Source organism: Sciurus carolinensis, unplaced genomic scaffold, assembly GCF_902686445.1.
Source record: "Sciurus carolinensis unplaced genomic scaffold, mSciCar1.2, whole genome shotgun sequence".
NCBI lineage: Eukaryota > Metazoa > Chordata > Mammalia > Rodentia > Sciuridae > Sciurus > Sciurus carolinensis.
This window is the reverse complement of record NW_025920264.1, coordinates 193,695-212,911: the sequence shown is the minus strand read 5'-3', so window position 1 is coordinate 212,911 and position 19,217 is coordinate 193,695. Positions and strand designations below refer to the sequence as shown.

Genomic DNA, 19,217 nt, shown 5'->3' with positions numbered 1-19,217 from the left:
CTTAGAGTAGGGGTCCTTTCGGGTCTCAGTTTCCCCATCCGTCCAAAGATGACTTCTAAGCCTCTCCCAGCAGTCCCTCTTAGGAACACGGCGGCGGGCGTAGGGCCAGAGTCGGTGGTGGGGTGGGGATGGCCACTGCTGGGCTTAGGATTCGACACCTCGCCCCTCCCTGGCCTCCGCGGGCTTCCATTGCCCAGGCCCTAGCCAGGCGCTAGGACGCGCAGGGCCGGGGTCCCAGGGGCGCAGCCCCCCGCGGCTGCGCGCTGGGCCGGGCGGTGACATCACCGGGCTGGGGAGGGGAGGAGCGCGCGGGAGCTCAGGGCCTCGATCGCGCCAGGCACAGTCCGGGTCGGCTCGGTCCGGCGGCTGCGGCCATGACGCAGGGCCCAGGCGGGCGCGCATCCCCCGCGCCCCCCGCAGCCCCGGAGCCCGAGGCGCCCACCACCTTCTGCGCTCTGCTGCCGCGCATGCCTCAGTGGAAGTTTGTGGCGCCCGCCGGCTTCCTGGGCCGCGGCTCAGCGGCGGCGCGGGCGGCCGACCCCCAGGCCGAAGGCGCGGGCGCGGCGGGCGTCCCCGCGCTGGCTGCTGCTGTGCTGGGAGCCTGCGAGCCGCGCTGCGTCGCGCCCTGTCCTCTGCCGGCGCTCAGCCGCTGCCGAGCTGCGGGGGTGCGCGGACCTCGGGGCGCGCGGGGGGCGGCCGGCCCTCCAGAAGCCACCGCGGACGAGTGGGTCCGCAAGGGCAGCTTCATCCACAAGCCGGCGCACGGCTGGCTGCACCCCGACGCCAAAGTCCTGGGGCCCGGGGTCTCCTACATCGTTCGGGTGAGTGCGCCCGCCAGGACTCCGGGTCCGGTATCCTCCCATTCGCGGGTTCTGGGACTCTCCCCCATTTTCTCTCTGAGGTCCCTGGACACAAGAGCCAGTTGTGGCCTCTCCACCTTTTCTCCCCACCACCCCAGACCCCCATCTCCTGCCGGCGCTCTGCGGCTGTCTCCATCCGGGAGGCGCTGGGGTCCGGGTTCCCACCGCGTCACGTGGGGAGGGGCGGCGGGTGGGAAGGGGCCACGCATGCGCAGATCAAGCACCCCTTGCTGTTGGTGCCCGAGTGCAGGGACTGAGTACCTGGATAGGGACTTGCGGACACCCGGGTGCCCATGGAAACCTCCATCAGTGCCAGTGAAGTTGGGGCCTGCGGAGACCTGGCCAGAGGTGCCAGGGTGGGAAGGGGTCTTTGGAAAGCACTGACGCCTAGACCCCAAGAGTGGTTTATAGTAAAGACCTTCTCTATTTATGGGAAGTGGGGGGAGGGGTCCCGGCACCTCCACCTGAGACGCTGGCATTCACCTCCACTGCTCAGTGCACCTGTCCCCGTGTGGGTAGAGCTTTGATAAAGCCACTTGAAAGCAACCCGCAGGTATGTGAGGGTCACCCACCTCCTGCCTGGTCTCTGGGATAGCCTCCCAAAACACACCAGTTTACAAAAGGATCGCCCATTCCAAAGTGCTGCTGAACATCGGGCAGTTTCTCCCGTACCAGGGTCATGGAACCCTGTTCCTTTGGTGGTTACCTCTTTGCTTTCTCTAGAACAGACCCTCAGCATCACAGTGTACCCCCAAGTTTCATGTCCATCATGTCCACCTGTGAGTGGACCACGTCTGGAGGCAGGAAGAGGCCAGAGAAGATGAGGCAGGGCTCTGGCGACGCCAGAGTGGAGGAGCGCTAAGGCTTGGCCCTCCCCCAGCACCATTTTGACGTGTTGGACCAAGTTCACAGTAAGAGCTTCCTGCTTCCCTAGGTGCCAGGCCATCCTCACTCCTTCTTGACCAGAGCACTCGTGTGTGCTGGCTCTGAAAAATATCCCCACGGGAGACACATGTGGGAGGCCCTGCCCGACGGGGGAGGATGCAGACCTGGGCGCAGGTCCAGGGCTCTCCTCCTCCCACAGTCTGGTTCTCTTATACTGGTTCTGTGCAGGAGAACTGAGGGGTTTGCAAGCTGAGACTTTTTGGGCGGTAGAGACAGCTTATTTCTTGAAGGCAAGGAGTAGGGTGGCTACTGGGTGGTTCCCCAAAGACCCAGGGTCTTCTGACATGGCCATCTGCAGTATGCCGGCTCAGTGACCCGCTCCACCTCATACCTCATGGTAGGGAAAACAAAGTCACCAAACTGGCTTAAGTTTGTGGTGGGCAGAGTGTGGTGAAGACCAGCAACACCAGCAACATCCCTTCCCCTACGGCCCTGAAACGCCAGACACGAGAATGGACACCCCCCAGAGACACACGCCCTGCCTGAGGGAGGGCGTCCACTGAGGAGCTGGCGTCCTTCAGAGTTGTCCACTCCATCCTGGGGGCAGAGACCTGCTTCCCTTTGAGTTGCTACATGTCTCACAGCAGCTTGTCATGTAGTCCATGCCAATCATTCATCTGTCAGTTCATTCTCTGTCCATTCATCCAACTCTCCATCCACTCATCCTGCTCACCCACCATACCCCCGGCCAATGTCCATGCGTCCATCCACCCACCATCTGTCCCCCGTGCCCCATCCATCTGTTCGTCCATCCACCTGCACCCATCCTTCCATCCTTCCATCCATTTGCTTGTCTGACCATATATTTGTTCATCCATTACCCATCTGTCCACCATCTTTCACTCATTCATCTGCCCATCCATCATGTCACCCACCCCTGTGCCCATCCAACAAGTGAGGCAACTCGGTTCACCCAGAATGTCCCTCCATGCCCTGTGGCCCCTCCTCCTTGCCTGCAGCCCCCATGTCCCCTTGCTGGCCGTTCGCTCTGCTGCAGCCATGTCAGTGAGCCCAGGGACTCTCCACTGGGTCCCCACTCCTGGGCTGCCCCTGGCTGCCTTTGCCTCGTCTTCACTGTCCCCTGCCCCGTCCTTGTCTCTGTGAGCTCTTGCTGGCTAACACATCTCTGCACAACTGGGCGACTGAGCTGTGGACACTGGCTGGCGAGACCGAGTGGTCTCCCTGGCCCTGTTCCTGTAGCTGCAGGTGCGTCTGCTGTGGGCTCTGGCCTGGCAACCAGGGCGGCTGCAGGGCCCTGAAGAGCCTGGGGACAGCTCCAGGGTGCAGGCTCCTGGGCTCTGTGTCACATTCAAGAAGGAAAACACTGCACCGTTGGCCCGAGAGCAGGGGGAGGAGGGTGGTTTGTGGCCATTCCACAACTGTCTGCATCAGCCTCTCGGACCTTGCCAGACGGCATGACCCACAGGCACCGTGTGTGCGTGTGCGTGCTGTTCCTGCCGCTCTCTACGCAAGGTGCCTCTCTGCACCCTTTGTCCTGCAGTCAGTTGCCTGAAACTCGAGACCATTTCACAACATACGTGGCACTTACTCCTTTCTGTTTACAGCCAAGCCCTCTCCAATCCAGGATTCACTTAGCTTTGACCCACGTGCAGGTCACCCAGTAAGTGTGACTCTAGCAGACGGCACAGGTGCGTCCCAGTGCCCCGTGGGAGGCTCCAGCACCTCCACGTAGCCAGGCTACGTCCCACCTCACGGGGGGCAGGCTCACGGGGCACCTGAGCAAGTGGAGGCAGGGCCCTGCACGGGACGCAGTCCTGAAAGTGGGGCTGCAGGGTCAGAGTTTGTGTCTGTTGGTTTTATTTTATCATTTTTAAAAAACTGAGATACCATCGTGGAACAAGCAGGGCACAGTGGCATACCCGCTGTCCCAGCACGTGGGAGGCTGAGGCAGGAGGATCCCTTGAGCCCAGGAGTTTTGGGACCAGCCTGGGCAGCACAGTGAGACTCCATTTCAAGAGAAAATCATATAAAAATAAAAAGAAATAAAAACCCAAACTCAAAAAACTGCAAAGCAGAGCTGACTGAATCTTGGTGCAGAGCTCACAGCGTGACTTGGTGGGACACAGGGCTGTGCAGCCGCCCACCCCGCCATGGCCCGGTCCCCTGTGCACCTCTTGACCGCTCATTCTGACTTCTGTGCACATGCGGCTCTTTCTGGCCACGCCCTCTTCCTGTCCTGGGCAGCCAGGGCTCTGCTGAAGTCCTCGCCTCAGTGTCCTCTGAGAGTCAGCTTCCCAAGGAAGTGGTTGTCCTCACAGGTGGGCAGGCTCCCTGTAGAGGGTGGATGGTCCGTATTTGGTCTTTGCTGGCCCCAGTCTCCATCCTACTCCCAGCCCCTGTGCCACTGCAGGGTACAGAGGAGGGGCCCCCGGTCCCTCGGGTGCAGGGTGCAGAGGAGGGACCCCCGGTGTCCCTCGGGTGCAGGGTGCAGAGGAGGGACCCCCGGTGTCCCTCGGGTGCAGGGTGCAGAGGAGGGACCCCCGGTGTCCCGTCCTGGTCTCACACTCCAGTGGAGAGGCTGTGGCCAGGGCAGATGGGTAAGTGGACAGGCACACAGCGCAGCTCACCTCTGGTGGGGAGGGCCAGGTGCAGGTAGGTGGCAGGAGAATGCCCAGGCAGTGCCTGGGACCCCGGGAGGGCGGACCTGCTGAGAAGGCTTGGCGGCCACTCTAAAACTCCTCTCTCTCCCCAGTACATGGGCTGCATTGAGGTGCTCCGCTCCATGCGCTCCCTGGACTTCAGCACACGCACCCAGGTGACCAGGTGAGCCTCACGGCCAGGGCTGGGACGCTCTGCTCCCCATCTGGGGGCCGGTTGTGTCTCCTGTGTGGGTCTCACTCTCAGGTTTGGTTACCCTCGGTCAGCAGCAGGGCTGGCCTGCTCTGCCTGTTCTGGGGGCGCTGTGCTGTTCTGTTCTGTGCTGCGGACTCCAGGTCCTGGCTGCTCCCGAGGCCTGCCTGGCCAGGAGGGGCCCTGGGCCACTTTGGGCTCAGCGCAGGGCAGGGGGGTCCACTTCACAGGGCCCTGAGCTGTCCTGGAGAGCTGTGCAGGTGGGGCAGGACCAGGGCTTGTGTGTCCACCCTCTTCCTGTGGAAGTGGACCCGTTCCCTCACTACCGACTGGAGAGTGCCCTCGGGGACAGTCCCCGTGTGGACTGCCACCTGGTCAGAGTGCACGAGCCAGCACTTCTTGGTGTCTCTACTGTGTGTGACCCTGACCTGTCAAGGTCCAGAACATTCCATCGCCCAGAAGGAAGCCTGTCCCCACAAGCAGCCCCCTCCTCTCCCCAGCCCTGAGCCCACAGGCCCATGTTCCGTCTCTGGACTCCCCTGTCCTGGAGCCTCCCGTCACTGGGTCACATACCGTGGCCTGTGTGTCTGGCTCTCACTAAGCATGGGGTCCTCAGGTCCATCCACGCTGCAGCTGGTGGCGGAGGACGCTCCAGGGGCATGGACCATGCTGTGTGTCCCCTTGGCCTCCTAGGACGCCTGGCTGCCCACCTCTGCTGTGCTTGAGTGTTCACAGGCCTTGGTGTGGCGTCTGTCTCTCTGGGGACACCGAGGGGTGGGAGCGTGGGTTGTGTGGTGACTGTACCTTCTGAGGATGTGCCGACTGCTTTCTCAGCGATGGCCCCTTCCTGTGTCCCCGCCCTGTGTGGGGCCATTTCTCTGCATGGTACTGAGATCCTCCAGGACCTGTGTCCCCTGTGACCCTCAGGATCAGTGCGTCCTCCTACACTGTGGGGGTCTGTCCCCGCCCCCGGGGACCTCAGGCAGCGACACTGCTTCCTGCCAGGGGTGCACAGGTCCCTGAGGGAGGGAGTGTGGCCCAGTGGAGCTGAGGGGCTGGGCGGTGGCTGAGGCCGTGGCTGGCCTGTCCTCCGGGCGCCCGCTCCTCCTTGCTGGGACCCCACACCACTCAGCCCTGCGTCCTCTCCCGGACCCTTCCCTCCCAGCCCCATCCTCGGCAGCCCCGCCCTGCAGAGTCCCCTTCCTCCGTCCAGCCTCCTCCTCTTCAACCACAGGGAAGCCATCAACCGCCTCCACGAGGCTGTGCCCGGCGTCCGGGGCTCCTGGAAGAAGAAGGTGGGTGGGGCCTGGGTGCGGCAGGGCTGTGGGGTGCGCGGCCGCGAGCCAGTCCCGCCAGTGAGGCCCACGCTCGCTCTGCCCACCCAGGCCCCCAATAAGGCACTGGCCTCCATCCTGGGCAGGAGCAACCTCCGCTTCGCAGGCTTGAGCGTTTCTGTCAACATCTCTGTCGACGGGCTCAACCTCTCGGTTCCTGCCACCCACCAGGTGGGTGCCGCCCACCCCAGCCCTCGGGCCCCGTGGCCCCTCGGGGGGTCTCCAGGGCCCTCAGAGGGTCAGGAGCCTCGGATGCATGCTGAGCGGGGTGGGGGGTTGGGATGGAGGTGCGGGGCTGGTGTGTCACGGGACGTCACGTGGACGTGTCCACCGGAGTCCGGAGCCAAGAGCAACACTGCTGCTCCCTGGGCCCGGGTGGGGCGTCCACGGTGGTCAGAGCTCAGGAGGGAGCTGCAGGCAGGATGGTGGAGGCAGGGCCAGCCTGCATTCCTGAGGGGGAGCCTGGCTCCGGCCGCGGGTGGAAACATGCAGAGCCACGGGTGCAGGACCAGGGCAGAGGGGCTGTGAGCAGCCCGACAGCTCACTGCAGGCACACATGGGGCTCCTGGGCCTGGTCCCCCGGGAGGCCCTGGGAGGCAGCGAGGAACCTGGGCAGGGTCGTCCAGGCACCCAGACTGTGAGGCTGCTGGAGGACAGGGCCAGGGCTGGGATCCCACGGGGAAAGGGGCCACACTGGGACAAAACTCAGGGGCAGATGGACAGGCTCTGCTGAGAGACTGGCTGTGAGGGCCAGGATGTTCGGGAGACCACTGTGGGGAGGACCCTTGCTGGCCCTGGGCAGGTCTGGGCTTCAGGTGCTGTGGACACTGGCCTCTCATGCTTTCCAGCCTGGGAGTCGAACCAGTCCGGGCTGGACTTGTGTGCAGCAAGGCATGGCTGTTTCAGAAGGCCCCGAGGGAGCCACGGGCAGGGAGGCTCGGCTGGAGGCGGGGCCCTGCCACGGCTGCTCGCGGGGGCTGTCGCGGCAGAGGCTGAGGTGCAGGAGGGCACGCAGAGCCCAGTGTGCTCGGTAGCGAAGGTGCCGGCTCCCCCGCGGGAGGGGCTCTGCAGCCCGGCTGGGGAAGTGAGGTGGAATTCGGGGCTCGGGGTCCTGTGGGGAGCAGCTCGCTAGGCACCCGGACCCCGGCCGGCAAGCGTAGGGAAGCTGGGAGGGGTCTCAGGCCCTGGACACTGGAGGCTGGGGTCCCCGTGGGAGGGCCTGGAGCACCTGTGACGGAGAGGGCTGCGGGGACCCAGGAGGGGGTCCTCGAGGACCTCTGCAGACCAGGAATGGGCAGGCTCCGAGTGAAGACTGAGGAAACGGAACCTGACGGGGTCCAGAGGCAGCGCCCGGGGACCCTGCTGGAGAGGCAGTGAGGGCCCAGAGGGCCAGGGCCTGGGCTGGCCTGGGCAGTGAGGCTGAGCTCCAGAAGGGGCTGCCCAGGCTTCACCGTGTCTGCTGTCGTGTGGCACTGACCTGTGGTCCTGCAGATGGACGCTGAGGCTTCAGGAGGGAGCCGTGTGGCTGGGATTCCTGGCAGGGCACAGGCTCCCTTGAGGCTGAGGAATGGACTTCTGTTGGGTGGACACAGCCTGCCTGGTCATCACTGGGTCCTGAAGGGGTCTGAGTGACAGGTGGCAGATGAGGCGGGGCCATGCAAATGAATGCAGATGAGCGGTGGTGGACAGTGTGGGATGGGCTGCTGGGGTGTGTCACCATGACTGTGTGTCACCATGGCTGTGTGTCTCACGGTGTGTCACTGTGGCTGTGTCTCACCATGACTGTGTGTCACCATAGCTGTGTCTCACAATGGCTTGTCACTGTGGCTGTGTGTGTGTCAGGGTGTGTCACCATGACTGTTTGTCACCATGACTGTGTCTCACCATGGCTGTGTCTCACCATGACTGTGTCTCACTGTGGCTGTGTCTCACCGTGGCTGTGTGTGTGTCAGGGTGTGTCACCGTGGCCGTGTCTCACCGTGGCTGTGTGTCACCGTGGCTGTGTGTCAGGGTGTGTCACCGTGGCTGTGTGTCACCGTGGCTGTGTTTCACCGTGGCTGTGTGTCACCGTGGCTGTGTCTCACCGTGGCTATGTGTGTGTCAGGGTGTGTCACCGTGGCTGTGTGTCACCGTGGCTGTGTGTCACCCTGCACCTCTGTGGCTGTGTGTGTGTCAGGGTGTGTCACCATGGCTGTGTCTCACCGTGGCTGTGTGTCAGGGTGTGTCACCGTGGCTGTGTGTCACCGTGGCTGTGTGTCACCGTGGCTGTGTCTCACCGTGGCTGTGTGTCAGGGTGTGTCACCGTGGCTGTGTGTGTGTCAGGGTGTGCCACCATGGCTGTGTCTCACTGTGGCCGTGTGTCACCGTGGCTGTGTCTCACCGTGGCTGTGTGTCACTGTGGCTGTGTCTCACCGTGGCTGTGTGTGTGTTAGGGTGTGTCACTGTGGCTGTGTGTCAGGGTGTGTCACCGTGGCTGTGTGTGTGTCAGGGTGTGTCACCGTGGCTGTGTGTGTGTCAGGGTGTGTCACCGTGGCTGTGTCTCACTGTGGCTGTGTGTCACCCTGCACCTCTGTGGCTGTGTGTCAGGGTGTGTCACCGTGGCTGTGTCTCACCGTGGCTGTGTGTGTGTCAGGGTGTGTCACCGTGGCTGTGTCTCACCGTGGCTGTGTGTCACTGTGGCTGTGTCTCACCGTGGCTGTGTCTCACCCTGCACCTCTGTGGCTGTGTGTCGGGAGCAGTGTGAGGGGCGGGCAGCCTTCTGCAGGCCTAACTGCACCCTCCGTAGGCCCCGGCCCCTCCTCCCAGGGCCGCGTGTCCTGGTGGGACCTGATTGCTTGGCTGCCTGGGTCCAGCCGTGGTGGGTGTCAATTGAGGGGCCACCTGAACCCGCCTGCCCGCCTGCCCCCGTGACCCTGGCCCAGCACAGGGCGCGTGGCGGGTCCTGCCTGGAAGCAGCCTGGTGACTTGCCTCCTGCGCCCAGGTCGTGGCCGCCCACCACATGCAGTCCATCTCCTTCGCCTCGGGCGGCGACACGGTAAGGCCCGACGGGCGGGGGGCTGGCGCGAGACCCTCCCATCCTTCCCAGACCCGCCCGAGGTGCCCGTCGGCTCCCCTTCACCATGCCCGGGGTGCAGGACCCCCGGCGGTGTGGCCAGCAGGTCCAGCTGACCCTGCACCGGCCCCTCTCCCCAGGACATGATGGACTACGTGGCCTACGTCGCCAAGGACCCCATCAACCAGAGAGGTGAGGTGCGGTGGGAGGCTGGCCCTGGGGCGTGGTCGGGAGCCAGGTCACAGGGACGCTGCTGTCCCCAGCCTGCCACATCCTGGAGTGCTGCGAGGGCCTGGCACAGCGCGTGATCGGCACCGTGGGCCAAGCCTTCGAGCTGCGCTTCAAGCAGTACCTGCACGGCCCCCCGCTGGCAGCGGTGCCCCCCGAGAGGTGAGAGGCCGTCTCCACACGCTGGGCCTGGCTCTGCCCTCCCTCCCGGGCCCTGGGAAGGTCCCCACGGGAGGACCGTGTCCCTTCCCTCCCTGGGAGGCCAGGTGAAGCCCCGCACAGGGCTGGACGGCTCTGCCTGCCGCAGCGTGGGGAGCCCCAGCCCCTCCTGCACGGCCCCGGGTGGGTGTCCCACGGCTCCCGCGTAGCCCACGGCTCCCGCGTGCCGAGAGCATCCTCCTTTGGTGGTTTTCTCAGTCACTTAAGTTTCCTGGCCTGAGAGCGTGGGAACCATTCCCAGCTCTGCTGTGGGAACGCAGGTGGGGGCTGGGCCCAGCCGGCCAGGGAGCCCGGAGGACGTGCACCTCGGGTCTGGGCTGGGGCTCAGTGGTGAGCGCTTGCCTAGCGCGTGTGAGGCACTGGGTTCATTCCCCAGAACCACAAAACAACAACAGAATGTTAAGAAGAAAAGAACCTCGGGTGTCAGTCACGCAGGACGCCCGGCACGGCCAGCGCAGGCCGCTCTGCCTCCGTCGGTCCCCGCTGGGTGCCTGACTCAAGGGACGAGCCTCCCCAGGCAGTCGAGTGCTGCTGCCCGACCCCCTGCCGTCCCGGGTCCCAGCTGCTGCCGGACGTGTGGCCCTCGCTGCCCAGGGGCAGAGGTGGTGCGGAGCCCGGGCCCTGAGGCAGTGCCCTCTCCGTGTCACAGAGGAGGACGGTGGAGCTACTCCACGGCAGTGTCCTGGCCAGCAAGGGCCCGCTGTCCTTTCTGCCCCCAAGCTTCGTTGTTGCTCTGTCCCCAGGCTGACTGGCCAGGAGGAGTCGGCCTGGGGGGACGAGGAGGAGGCCGAGGGACATGATTACTACAACAGCATCCCAGGAAAGGAGCCGCCCCTGGGCGGGCTGGTGGACTCCAGGCTCCCGGTCGCCCAGCCCTGCACCCTCGGGGCCCTCAGCCAGGTCAGCCTTGGTCCTTGGGGTGGGACAGACCCTCGGGCCCGATCGCTGCCTCCTCCTGGGCCTCAGCCCAGGCTCTCTGTGCCCACCCTCATTCCCCCTCTTGTTCTGTGGGGCTTGTTCACAAAGCCCCACAGACTGGTGCCCTGGCCTGCGGCCTGCTTGGGGCCTCCTCTGGGTTTGGGCCGCGGCAGTGTGGCAGGCAGGAGCCCCGGTGGTGGACCAGCCGTGAGAGCAGTGGCCTCATCACTGCCAGGAGGAGGACTTCGAGGACAGCCAGGCGCTCGGGGTCCTGGTTGCGGGAGCCGGCCTCCCCTGGGGAGGAGCGTGCTGCGGGGCCTGGGGACTAGGGCTGTGCGGAGCGCAGAGCAGAGGGTCTGGCCAGGAGGGTGACCACCTCTGCAGGGCAGAGGAGGCCGCCCAGGCAGTGCTGGAGGAGGGGGCACACAGGAGCCTGGAGAGCGGGGGCCAGGAAGGCCTGCGGGAGGCCCCGTGTCTGGGGGCAGGACACGGGTGGGGCGTGGGCGCACCCACGGCCCTGCGCCTCTTCCTCAGGGCTCAACTGCACGGAGAGACGCCCGCGGCCAGCAGTGGGACCTGGGTCCCTCAGGTTCAGGTAGGACCCCCACCTCCTGTGGGTCGCCCGGGCCACAGGGAGGCTGCGTGGCGTCTTCTGAGATGTGTCGGCCGTTCCTCCTGTGGAGGGGTTTCCTTGAACTTGGGAATGATTCTGGGCACATGGTTGGAAGTGCCGAAATGCCTGGGAGGGAGGGACCCCTCTCCCCCGCCGCAGCCTCATTAGCAGCCAGTGGCTCCTCGAGGTTCCCGGGAGCTTTCTGTGCATGCTGGAGCCGCCTGCGCTTTCCGAGTCCTCGGCAGGGTGCCAGGGGTGGCAGGGGCTCCTGTTCTGGGCGTGTGCGGGTCTTTCCGCGCCAGCAGGGAGATTTCTCGTTTCTTCACCATTGTCACAGGGCCAGGTCCTCCGGATGGACATGGTCTGGCATTTAGCTCTCCCACCTCTTAATGAGGAAGTGTCCTTCTCCCTATTTCACAGAGGAGGAGAGGGAGCTGCAGAGAGGCCAGCTGACCTGCCTGTGCCCATGGCGGGAGAGCGTGGATGGGAGCCCATGTGTCCCTGGGGTCAGTGACACGGTCACACAGTATGCTATCAGCTCACGACTTCCTGCCCAGGATTCAGTTTTGAGAAAAATAAATAAGTAAATAAACAAGACGTGAGTTCCCTCTGACTCAGGGAAAGATGCTCAGCTTCGCTCAAATGGGAGAAGTGAAAGTCAAGTTAACCCAGGGAGCCGTCCGCCGTCAGCCCAAGTGACAGCCTGGTAACAGGCTGGCCGTGAGGTGGGGGTAGAACAGGGCTGCCTGGTCCCCGCGGGTGCTCTGAGCGTGCTAGGGGCACAGCTGCGGCTTTGGAACCGTGAGAACACTCTACACACTCAGAAATGAAACTGGGAGGAAGAAAGCCAACTGAAGTGGACAGGTGGATGCCAGCTGTCACGGGGAGGGCACGGTCACTGCTGTGGTTTCAGATGTGGGGACCCAAGCCACGTCCTGCAAACCAGAAGCCCCCGCCGGGCCCCTCCTGCCCTGTGTGCTGACCACCAGGCACTCTGTGTGCTGCTAGCAAGGGCCAGTCCTGCTGCTGCCTCCCTCTCACTGACCCCTGCCCCTCTCCACCCACCCAGCCTCGCCAGGGGACGGCTACGTGCAGGCTGATGCCCGGGGACCGCGGGACTATGAGGACCACCTGTATGTCAACACCCAGGGCCTGGATGCTGCGGAACCTGAGGCTCCCGTGTCCCTGCCCGCTGAGGACAGCCCTAAGAAGGACCTGTTTGACATGCGTATGTGGGAGCCCCTTCTCCAGAGGCTCCACCACCCGGTGGGAAGATGGCTGGCCAGGGGTTTGTCTGTGGGGTCTGTTGTTGGGCTGCTCTGAGGCCGTCCTCAGGGAGCTGCCTTGCCCCTGGCGAAGCCCAGCTCCCTGCCTCAGGACCCCATTGGCACTGAGGACCAAGCCCCTTCCCGTGGGGACCCAGTCCCAGGGGAGAGGCACTGCTGCTCCCTGGGGATCCCTCGTCCAAAAAGGGACTAGGGTGATGCTAGACCCGTCCTGAACCCTGTGGGTGTGCAGCCTGGGGAGGAGACTCGACTGGGGAAGAGGCTCAGCCTGAGGAGGCTGAGGGAGCCTGGATGTCTGCCCTCTCTCCTGGCCTCCGAGGCAGCCCCCCTGCACGTGGAGTGCCGGCCTCAGGACCTGCAGGAGGCTGGAGACCTCTGCTCTCAGATGTTTCCAAGCCCGTTTCCTCTGCCACCTATTTCTTCCTACTACTGCAATACCCATGTGCCCTGGTACCTATTGAGTGCCTACTGTGTACCAGGTGCTGGAATAGGAACCCTCTGGCTCTGCCTGTGTCCTTCAGTGGGCAGGGAGGCTGGTCAAGCTCTCTCTGAGACTGCCTGACCCCCTTAAGCAACCCAGGGCAGCCAACTCCTGACCCAGAGGAGGTGCAAATGTGCTGACCGTCTGTCCAGGTCTGGTGGCGCGGTAGTCAAAAGGAGGGTCCCAGTGGGGCAGGAGTCTTGGGGTGAGCCAGGGCAGGTTGCATAGGGAGGGGCTGAGGCTCCAAGGGAGGGTGGGCCTTGTCCAGTGTCACAGAGGCACCTGTGGGGAGCCTGTGGAAAGCCCAGAGTCCTGAGCCCATTTCCACCGGAGCTGGGAGGAGAAAGGGACCCCGCTGTCGCCCGCTCAGGACCTGCCCGCACGCTGCCAGCACATTGGGCAGGCAGTCCACAGAAGGGAGTAGCAGACCAGGGAGGAAAGGGGCCAGGAAGGGTCTAGGAGGCGCGCAGAGCCAGGCGGCAGGTGGGCGGGCAGGGGACAGGCGGAGGCGGGGCGGAGGCGGGGTGCAGGCCCCAGCACGCCGTCCCGCCCCCAGGACCCTTCGAGGACGCCCTGAAACTGCACGAGGGTTCGGCCGCGGTGGGTGTGATGGCAGCACCGCCCCCCTTGGAGGACCAGTGGCCCAGCCCCCCGACCCGCCGGGCCCCCATCGCCCCCACGGAGGAGCAGCTGCGGCAGGAGCCCTGGTACCACGGCCGCATGAGCCGGCGGGCGGCGGAGAGGCTGCTCCGCGCGGACGGGGACTTCCTGGTGCGCGACAGCGTCACCAACCCGGGGCAGTACGTCCTCACGGGCATGCAGGCCGGGCAGCCCAAGCACCTGCTGCTGGTGGACCCCGAGGGTGTGGTAAGGCGCTGGGCAGGGCGGCCAGGCTGCAGGTGGATGTGAGAGGCTGCTCCCTGGCAGGACCCGCGCTGCTTCCAGTTGAGAGGGCCGGGTGTGTAAAAGTGCTTCCAGTGTCCGGCCCCTGAGGGTTCACAGCGCCCGCGCCATCCTTCCCTAGAGCACCTGCTGCGGCTCCCTCAGGTCCTGCCCTGGCCGCAGGGAGGTTCTGGCACTCCCCACCCAACCTCCACATCTCTGGAACCTGGATCTTTTTTTTTTTTTTTTTTTTTTTGGTAGCAGGGATTGAACTGGGGCGCACTCAGCCACTGAGCCACATCCCCATTTAGAGATGGTCTCACTGAGTTGCTGAGGCTGGCTTTGAACTCATGTTCCTCCTGTCTCAGCCTCCTGAGCTGCTGGGATTACAGACATGCACCACTGTGCCCAGCTGGAATCTGGATTTTTAAATCACCAATTGTGTCTTTGACCTGCATTGTTTATCTGGGAATTTTCTCCCTCTCTCCTCCTGGTGCATTTTACAGTTGCTTTAAGTAAGTGAGATCTTGTTACCTCCCGTTTCTGAAGCACTTTAGGGTTTAAAAAGCATTTTCCAACTTATGGGGAGCCCTGGTTTTAGGCATCTTTCAGTGTCCAGAGGCCACAGGCCTCAGGCAGGGTCCCACTGAGCGGGAGCAGCCTCAGAGGTGTGGTGGCCTTCCCGTCCAGTCAGAGGCCTACATGCGGCTCTCTGCAGGGGGTGCACAGGGGCCCAGGGAGGGTGTGCCCCTGGCCCAGGCGCCCCTTCTTCCTGTCCCACCGTTGGCATCCGCTCCGGCCTGGACTGTGAGGGTCAGCTCTGCGTGGGCCCATTCCGTGTCCTTCCGGTGGATTCCTGCATTAGCTCTGTGGAGATGCTGTATCGAGACGCAGACCCTGGGGCAGGGTATTTGAGTCTCTTCCCTGGAAGCCTGGTGGCCGAGGAGCTGGGGGGTCTCTGTTTTGCATTCACTACCCAACTTAGTGACACTATTTCCTCCTTCAGGGCAGGTCTCTTTTGGGATTTGGTGATTCTGACTTTTGGGTCTCTATCTCCAAGATTTCAGGGGTGTGTTCATTTTCTTGGGCTATTAGACAAATGGCCACAAACTATATTACTTCAAACAACAGACATTTATTCTTCCACCTTCTGGAGGCCAGAAATCCAAACTTGGAGTGTTGGCAGGGCTGAGTCCTCCGAGGCCAGGAGGGAGCTTCTGAACCAGGCCCCTCCCAGCCTCTAGTAGCTGTTGGCTGCCCTCACGTCCTTGGCTTGTAGATCCACCGCCTGCCCTCGCCTCCACATCCACATGACCCTCCGTCTTCCTGGTTCTGAGTGTTCTTATGAGCCCACTAGCAGTTGGGTCTAGGGCCTGCCCGTAGTCCAGATGCTCTTGGCCAACAAGGCCACATTCACAGGTTCCGGGCTCGGACCTGTGCTTACTTCCGTAAGGTCACCCTTCGCCCCTGTGGGATGTACGGTCCCCGGATCCTGCTGGTCTCAGGGCCCACGTCTTTCTGTGGTGCTGCGGCTCCGAGGCTTGTTCTGTGGTTGAAATTCTGGAGTCCTCTGACCCATGGCTCTGACGGGACTGCAGGTGGGCCCCTGGAGGAGTGTGGCCGGTCAGCAGACCTGGACAGGGCAGGGGCTGGCCTCTCGGACCAGCTACTGGAGCACTGATGCCGAGGCCTCTGGTCCCGCAGGTGCGGACGAAGGACGTGCTGTTCGAGAGCATCAGCCACCTCATCGCCTACCACCTGCAGAACGGGCAGCCCATCGTGGCTGCTGAGAGCGAGCTGCACCTGCGTGGCGTGGTCCCACGGGAGCCCTGAGCCAGGTGTGCACACCGCTGCCTCTGCCAGTGCTGGGCCTCCCTCCTGGAGAGGACAGCTGGGACGGGGGCAGGAGCAGGCCAGGGGAGCTGGCTCAGCACCACATGGCGCCGGAGCTGTGGGCTTGCGGCGTGGGACCTGCAGTGGGGTCTGATGTGGGAGAGGGTCTCCGGCAGGAGCGGGGCTCCGGGTGAGGCAGGGGCTGGGGAGAGGCAGGAGGAGGAAGAGGGTGGACTTGGGGAGCTGGGGGCCACCTGCAGGCGGGGGCAGGCGGGGGCAGTGGAGTTCTCCTGGCCAGGCTGCTGATCAGGTCAGGTTGCTCTCCTGTCCCCACGACGACGGTCTCCTTCCTAACCCCCTTCCCTCGTCAGGCTCCCCGCTCGGCCTGCTGGCTGGGGAAGGGCTTCAGGGCTCAGGGGTGGCCTGCCAGCTGTGTTCTGTGTGCAGAGCTTCCATGTCCCTTCTCCCCTGGGGCCTGGGAGCTGGGCGGTGATACCTGTGGCAGTGTGGTTGCCCTGCCTCTCACAGGATCACAGTTCTGAGACAAGCACAGAGAGGTTAAGGCATTGCCCTGGGCCACACAGCAGGAACACGGGGTGGGGGGCTCAGCCCTACACACAGCCTGAGGTCTCAGTGACCTGCCACTCCTGCCACATCTTGAGACCTCTCCAGGTCCCTCTCAGACACCCCGTCTCCCTCCAGACACTCTGCCCAAGAGGTTCCTAGAGAGGCTGTCGCTGAGGCCCTTCCTGGTCAAAGAAGGCAGAGCGGTGGCCGCCTTGGACCCCGGGCACCCTCATCATCCCTTCCTGCCCGCAGGCGATGGCTCTGCCCTGTCCCTCCTCTGGTGCTCAGCCTCGCTCTCGGACCTCTCAGGCCAGAACACCTCGCCACGCTCTCCTTCCTGCGCACGAGCCTCTGGAGTCCCTCCCTGCTGAGCCCACCGCCCCGGTGACCCCTCGGCGAGGGCCGTAACCCAGAGACAGACCCTTTCGTGCCCTTCAAGGCGACACATGAAACGCAGTCCTCCTTCCAAGCCCGGCTTCCATCCGTGCAGAGAGGCCCGCCGTCTTCTCCCAGGCTGGACTTCAGGGCGTGTCCCTGGAGCGTTAGGGTTCCTGGCCCTGGTGTGGATGTGGACTCCTGTCCGCCAGGCTGTTCTTCCACCTGAGAAACTGGGTGCATGTTGACGATTTGAGGGGAGAACTAAGGTGCTTGGGGTCTCAGGCCAGGGCACACCCCAACATTGAAGGGGGCAGCCTGGGGTGATGGTGGTGTCCAGGCTGCTCTGAGTCAGTTGGCAGTGGTGGCTGTGAAGTCCCCTGCCCATGGGACAGGAGGAGAGATGTGGCTGCCCACCAGGATGTGCCTAGCAGCTGCCCTGTCCTCGCCCTCAGCTGTTGACCTGGACTGGACCCTTGAATCTGTTTGTAACAAGCCCTGGGAATGGCCACAGCCTCGAGTGCAGGCCCCCCTGCACACGGAGGGGTTCTGGTGGGGTCAAGAGGCCAGGCCAGGGCTCCCCATTGGGCATCCAAGCAGAGGCTCTGGCGCCCAGGTTGGCCTTGGGGCTGGGGGATGGGGACAGTGAGCCAGGGGCCTGGGCGGGGGCTGTGCTCTGCCTGTGGGCTGGCTCCCCGGCCCCTGCTTCCACTCCAAGATAAAGTGAATTCAGCCCTGTCAACTCGCGTCCCTGACTTCTCTGTGGAGACGCTTTGCGCATCTCCCCAGAGCTACAGACGTGCCCGAACCCCATCTGCGGCAGGCCCCTGGCGCCTCCTCCTCACCCTGGACTCACCCCCAAGCACAGCAGACCTGGTCCCCAGCTGCTCCCACACACCCCGTCTCCCTTGGGGCCTGCTTCTTTCCCAAGCTGCCAGCTTCTCTGGGTTCTCCTTCCCAGAGTTACTCCAAGCCTCTGCCCCCAGGGGACCCCACTCCTCACCAGGACCCTTGTCCGACTCTTTCACAGATGTGCGGCATCTTTCCCAAAGAGGCCCCAGTCTTCACCACATCGCTCTGGGCACATCTGCCAATGTCTGGGGCCAGAGGTTGCCTGGGCTTCCCTCTGGGTAGGGGCTATGCTTTCTCTGTGCACAGGAAGCCCTGTCCTGTGCCTGGAGGGACGTGTCTGAAATGGCATGGGGAGTAGAAGCCACTCTGGTCTGTCCTGACTAGTGAAGCCTTCAAAGGAAGAGACAGAGCAGATCATCTTGTGCCATGTCCCATTTAGAGCCACCAGTCTATCCACCACGCCAGCCACCCACCATTCCAGTCATCCACCATCCATCCACCCATTCTTTCATCCATCCCCACCATCCACCATCCACCATCCACCATCCACCATCATCCACCATCCACCATCCACCATCATCCACCATCCATCATCCATTCATCATCCACCCACCATCCACCATCCACCATCCACCACCCATCCACCATCCACCATCCACCCATCTATCCACCATCCATTATCCAACCATCCATCCACCATGCATCCACCATCCACCATCCACCCACCATCCACCATCCACCACCCACCATCCACCATCCACCATCCACCCACCCATCCACCATCCACCATCCACCCATCTATCCACCATCCATTATCCAACCATCCATCCACCATGCATCCACCATCCACCATCCACCCACCATCCACCATCCACCACCCACCATCCACCATCCACCATCCACCCACCCATCCACCATCCACCATCCACCCATCTATCCACCATCCATTATCCAACCATCCATCCACCATGCATCCACCATCCACCATCCACCCACCATCCACCATCCACCCACCATCCACCATCCACTATCATCCACCATCCATCACCCATTCATCATCCACCCACCCATCCACCATCTACCATCATCCACCATCCACCATCCACTCACCATCCACCATCTACCATCCACCCACCCATCCACCATCCACCATCCACTATCATCCACCATCCATCATCCATTCATCATTCACCCACCCATCCACCATCCACCATCCACCCATCCATCCACCATCCACCATCCACCATCATCCACCATCCATCTCCATTCATCATCCACCCACCCTCCACCATCCACCATCATCCACCATCCATTATCCACCCATGCATCCACCATGCATCCATCATCCACCAACCATCCATAATCCACCATCATCCACCATCCATCATCCACCCATCCATCCACCCATCCATCCACCATCCACCCACCATCCATCCACCAATCATCATCCATCCAACATCCATCCATCCACCATAAATCACCATCCGTCCATCATCCATCATTCATCCATCCACCATAAACCCATCCATTCATTCATCTTCTATCCATCCACCATTCATCTATCCATCATCCACCCATCCATCCACCCATCCATCCACCATCCATCCACCATCCATCCACTAATCATCATCCATCCACCATCCATCATCCATCCAACATCTATCCATCCACTGTAAATCACCATCCGTCCATCATCCATCATTCATCCATCCACCATAAACCCATCCATTCATTCATCTTCTATCCATCCACCATTCATCTATCCATCATCCATCCATCCATCCATCCATCCATCCATCCACTCACCCAACCATCTACCCAACTTCCTTTAACATGTCTTCATTGAACACTTCTTGTCTGCCAGGACTTCTGGTGGACACCAGGGATACAAAAGTGCCCAAGACAGACCTGTCTTCATGGATTTAATGTCGAATGACATTGATCATTAAATCTATCATGA

General features: G+C 62.8%; 1 protein-coding gene across 3 annotated transcripts; it reads left to right on the top strand.

Annotated features, from left to right (window-relative positions):
- Window positions 1–101: 101 nt before the first annotated feature.
- Window positions 102–17,809, top strand: Shc2 (SHC adaptor protein 2). Of its 3 annotated transcripts, none has more exons than XM_047538108.1 (13): window positions 102–821; window positions 4,519–4,589; window positions 5,851–5,911; window positions 6,002–6,121; window positions 8,932–8,985; window positions 9,144–9,195; window positions 9,267–9,393; window positions 10,194–10,350; window positions 10,903–10,963; window positions 12,051–12,209; window positions 13,305–13,615; window positions 15,335–15,468; window positions 16,340–17,809. In XM_047538108.1, exons 1-12 carry the CDS (start codon window positions 375–377, stop codon window positions 15,461–15,463), a joined length of 1,749 nt encoding a protein of 582 aa, XP_047394064.1. In that variant the 5' UTR covers window positions 102–374; the 3' UTR covers window positions 15,464–15,468; window positions 16,340–17,809. The 3 variants fall into 3 exon arrangements, with proteins under 3 accessions (XP_047394064.1, XP_047394063.1, XP_047394062.1); XM_047538107.1 differs by lacking the exon at window positions 16,340–17,809 and adding an exon at window positions 16,166–16,296; XM_047538106.1 differs by having other exon boundaries at window positions 104–821; window positions 16,283–17,809.
- The last annotated feature ends 1,408 nt before the right edge of the window (window positions 17,810–19,217 follow it).

Coding starts and splice junctions, on each gene's coding strand:
- Shc2 (XM_047538108.1), top strand. CDS start 375: ATGACGCAGGGCCCAGGCGGGCGCGCATCCCCCGCGCCCCCCGCAGCC. Junction 5,912..6,001: donor GGGGCTCCTGGAAGAAGAAG/GTGGGTGGGGCC, acceptor CTGCCCACCCAG/GCCCCCAATAAGGCACTGGC. Junction 6,122..8,931: donor CGGTTCCTGCCACCCACCAG/GTGGGTGCCGCC, acceptor TCCTGCGCCCAG/GTCGTGGCCGCCCACCACAT.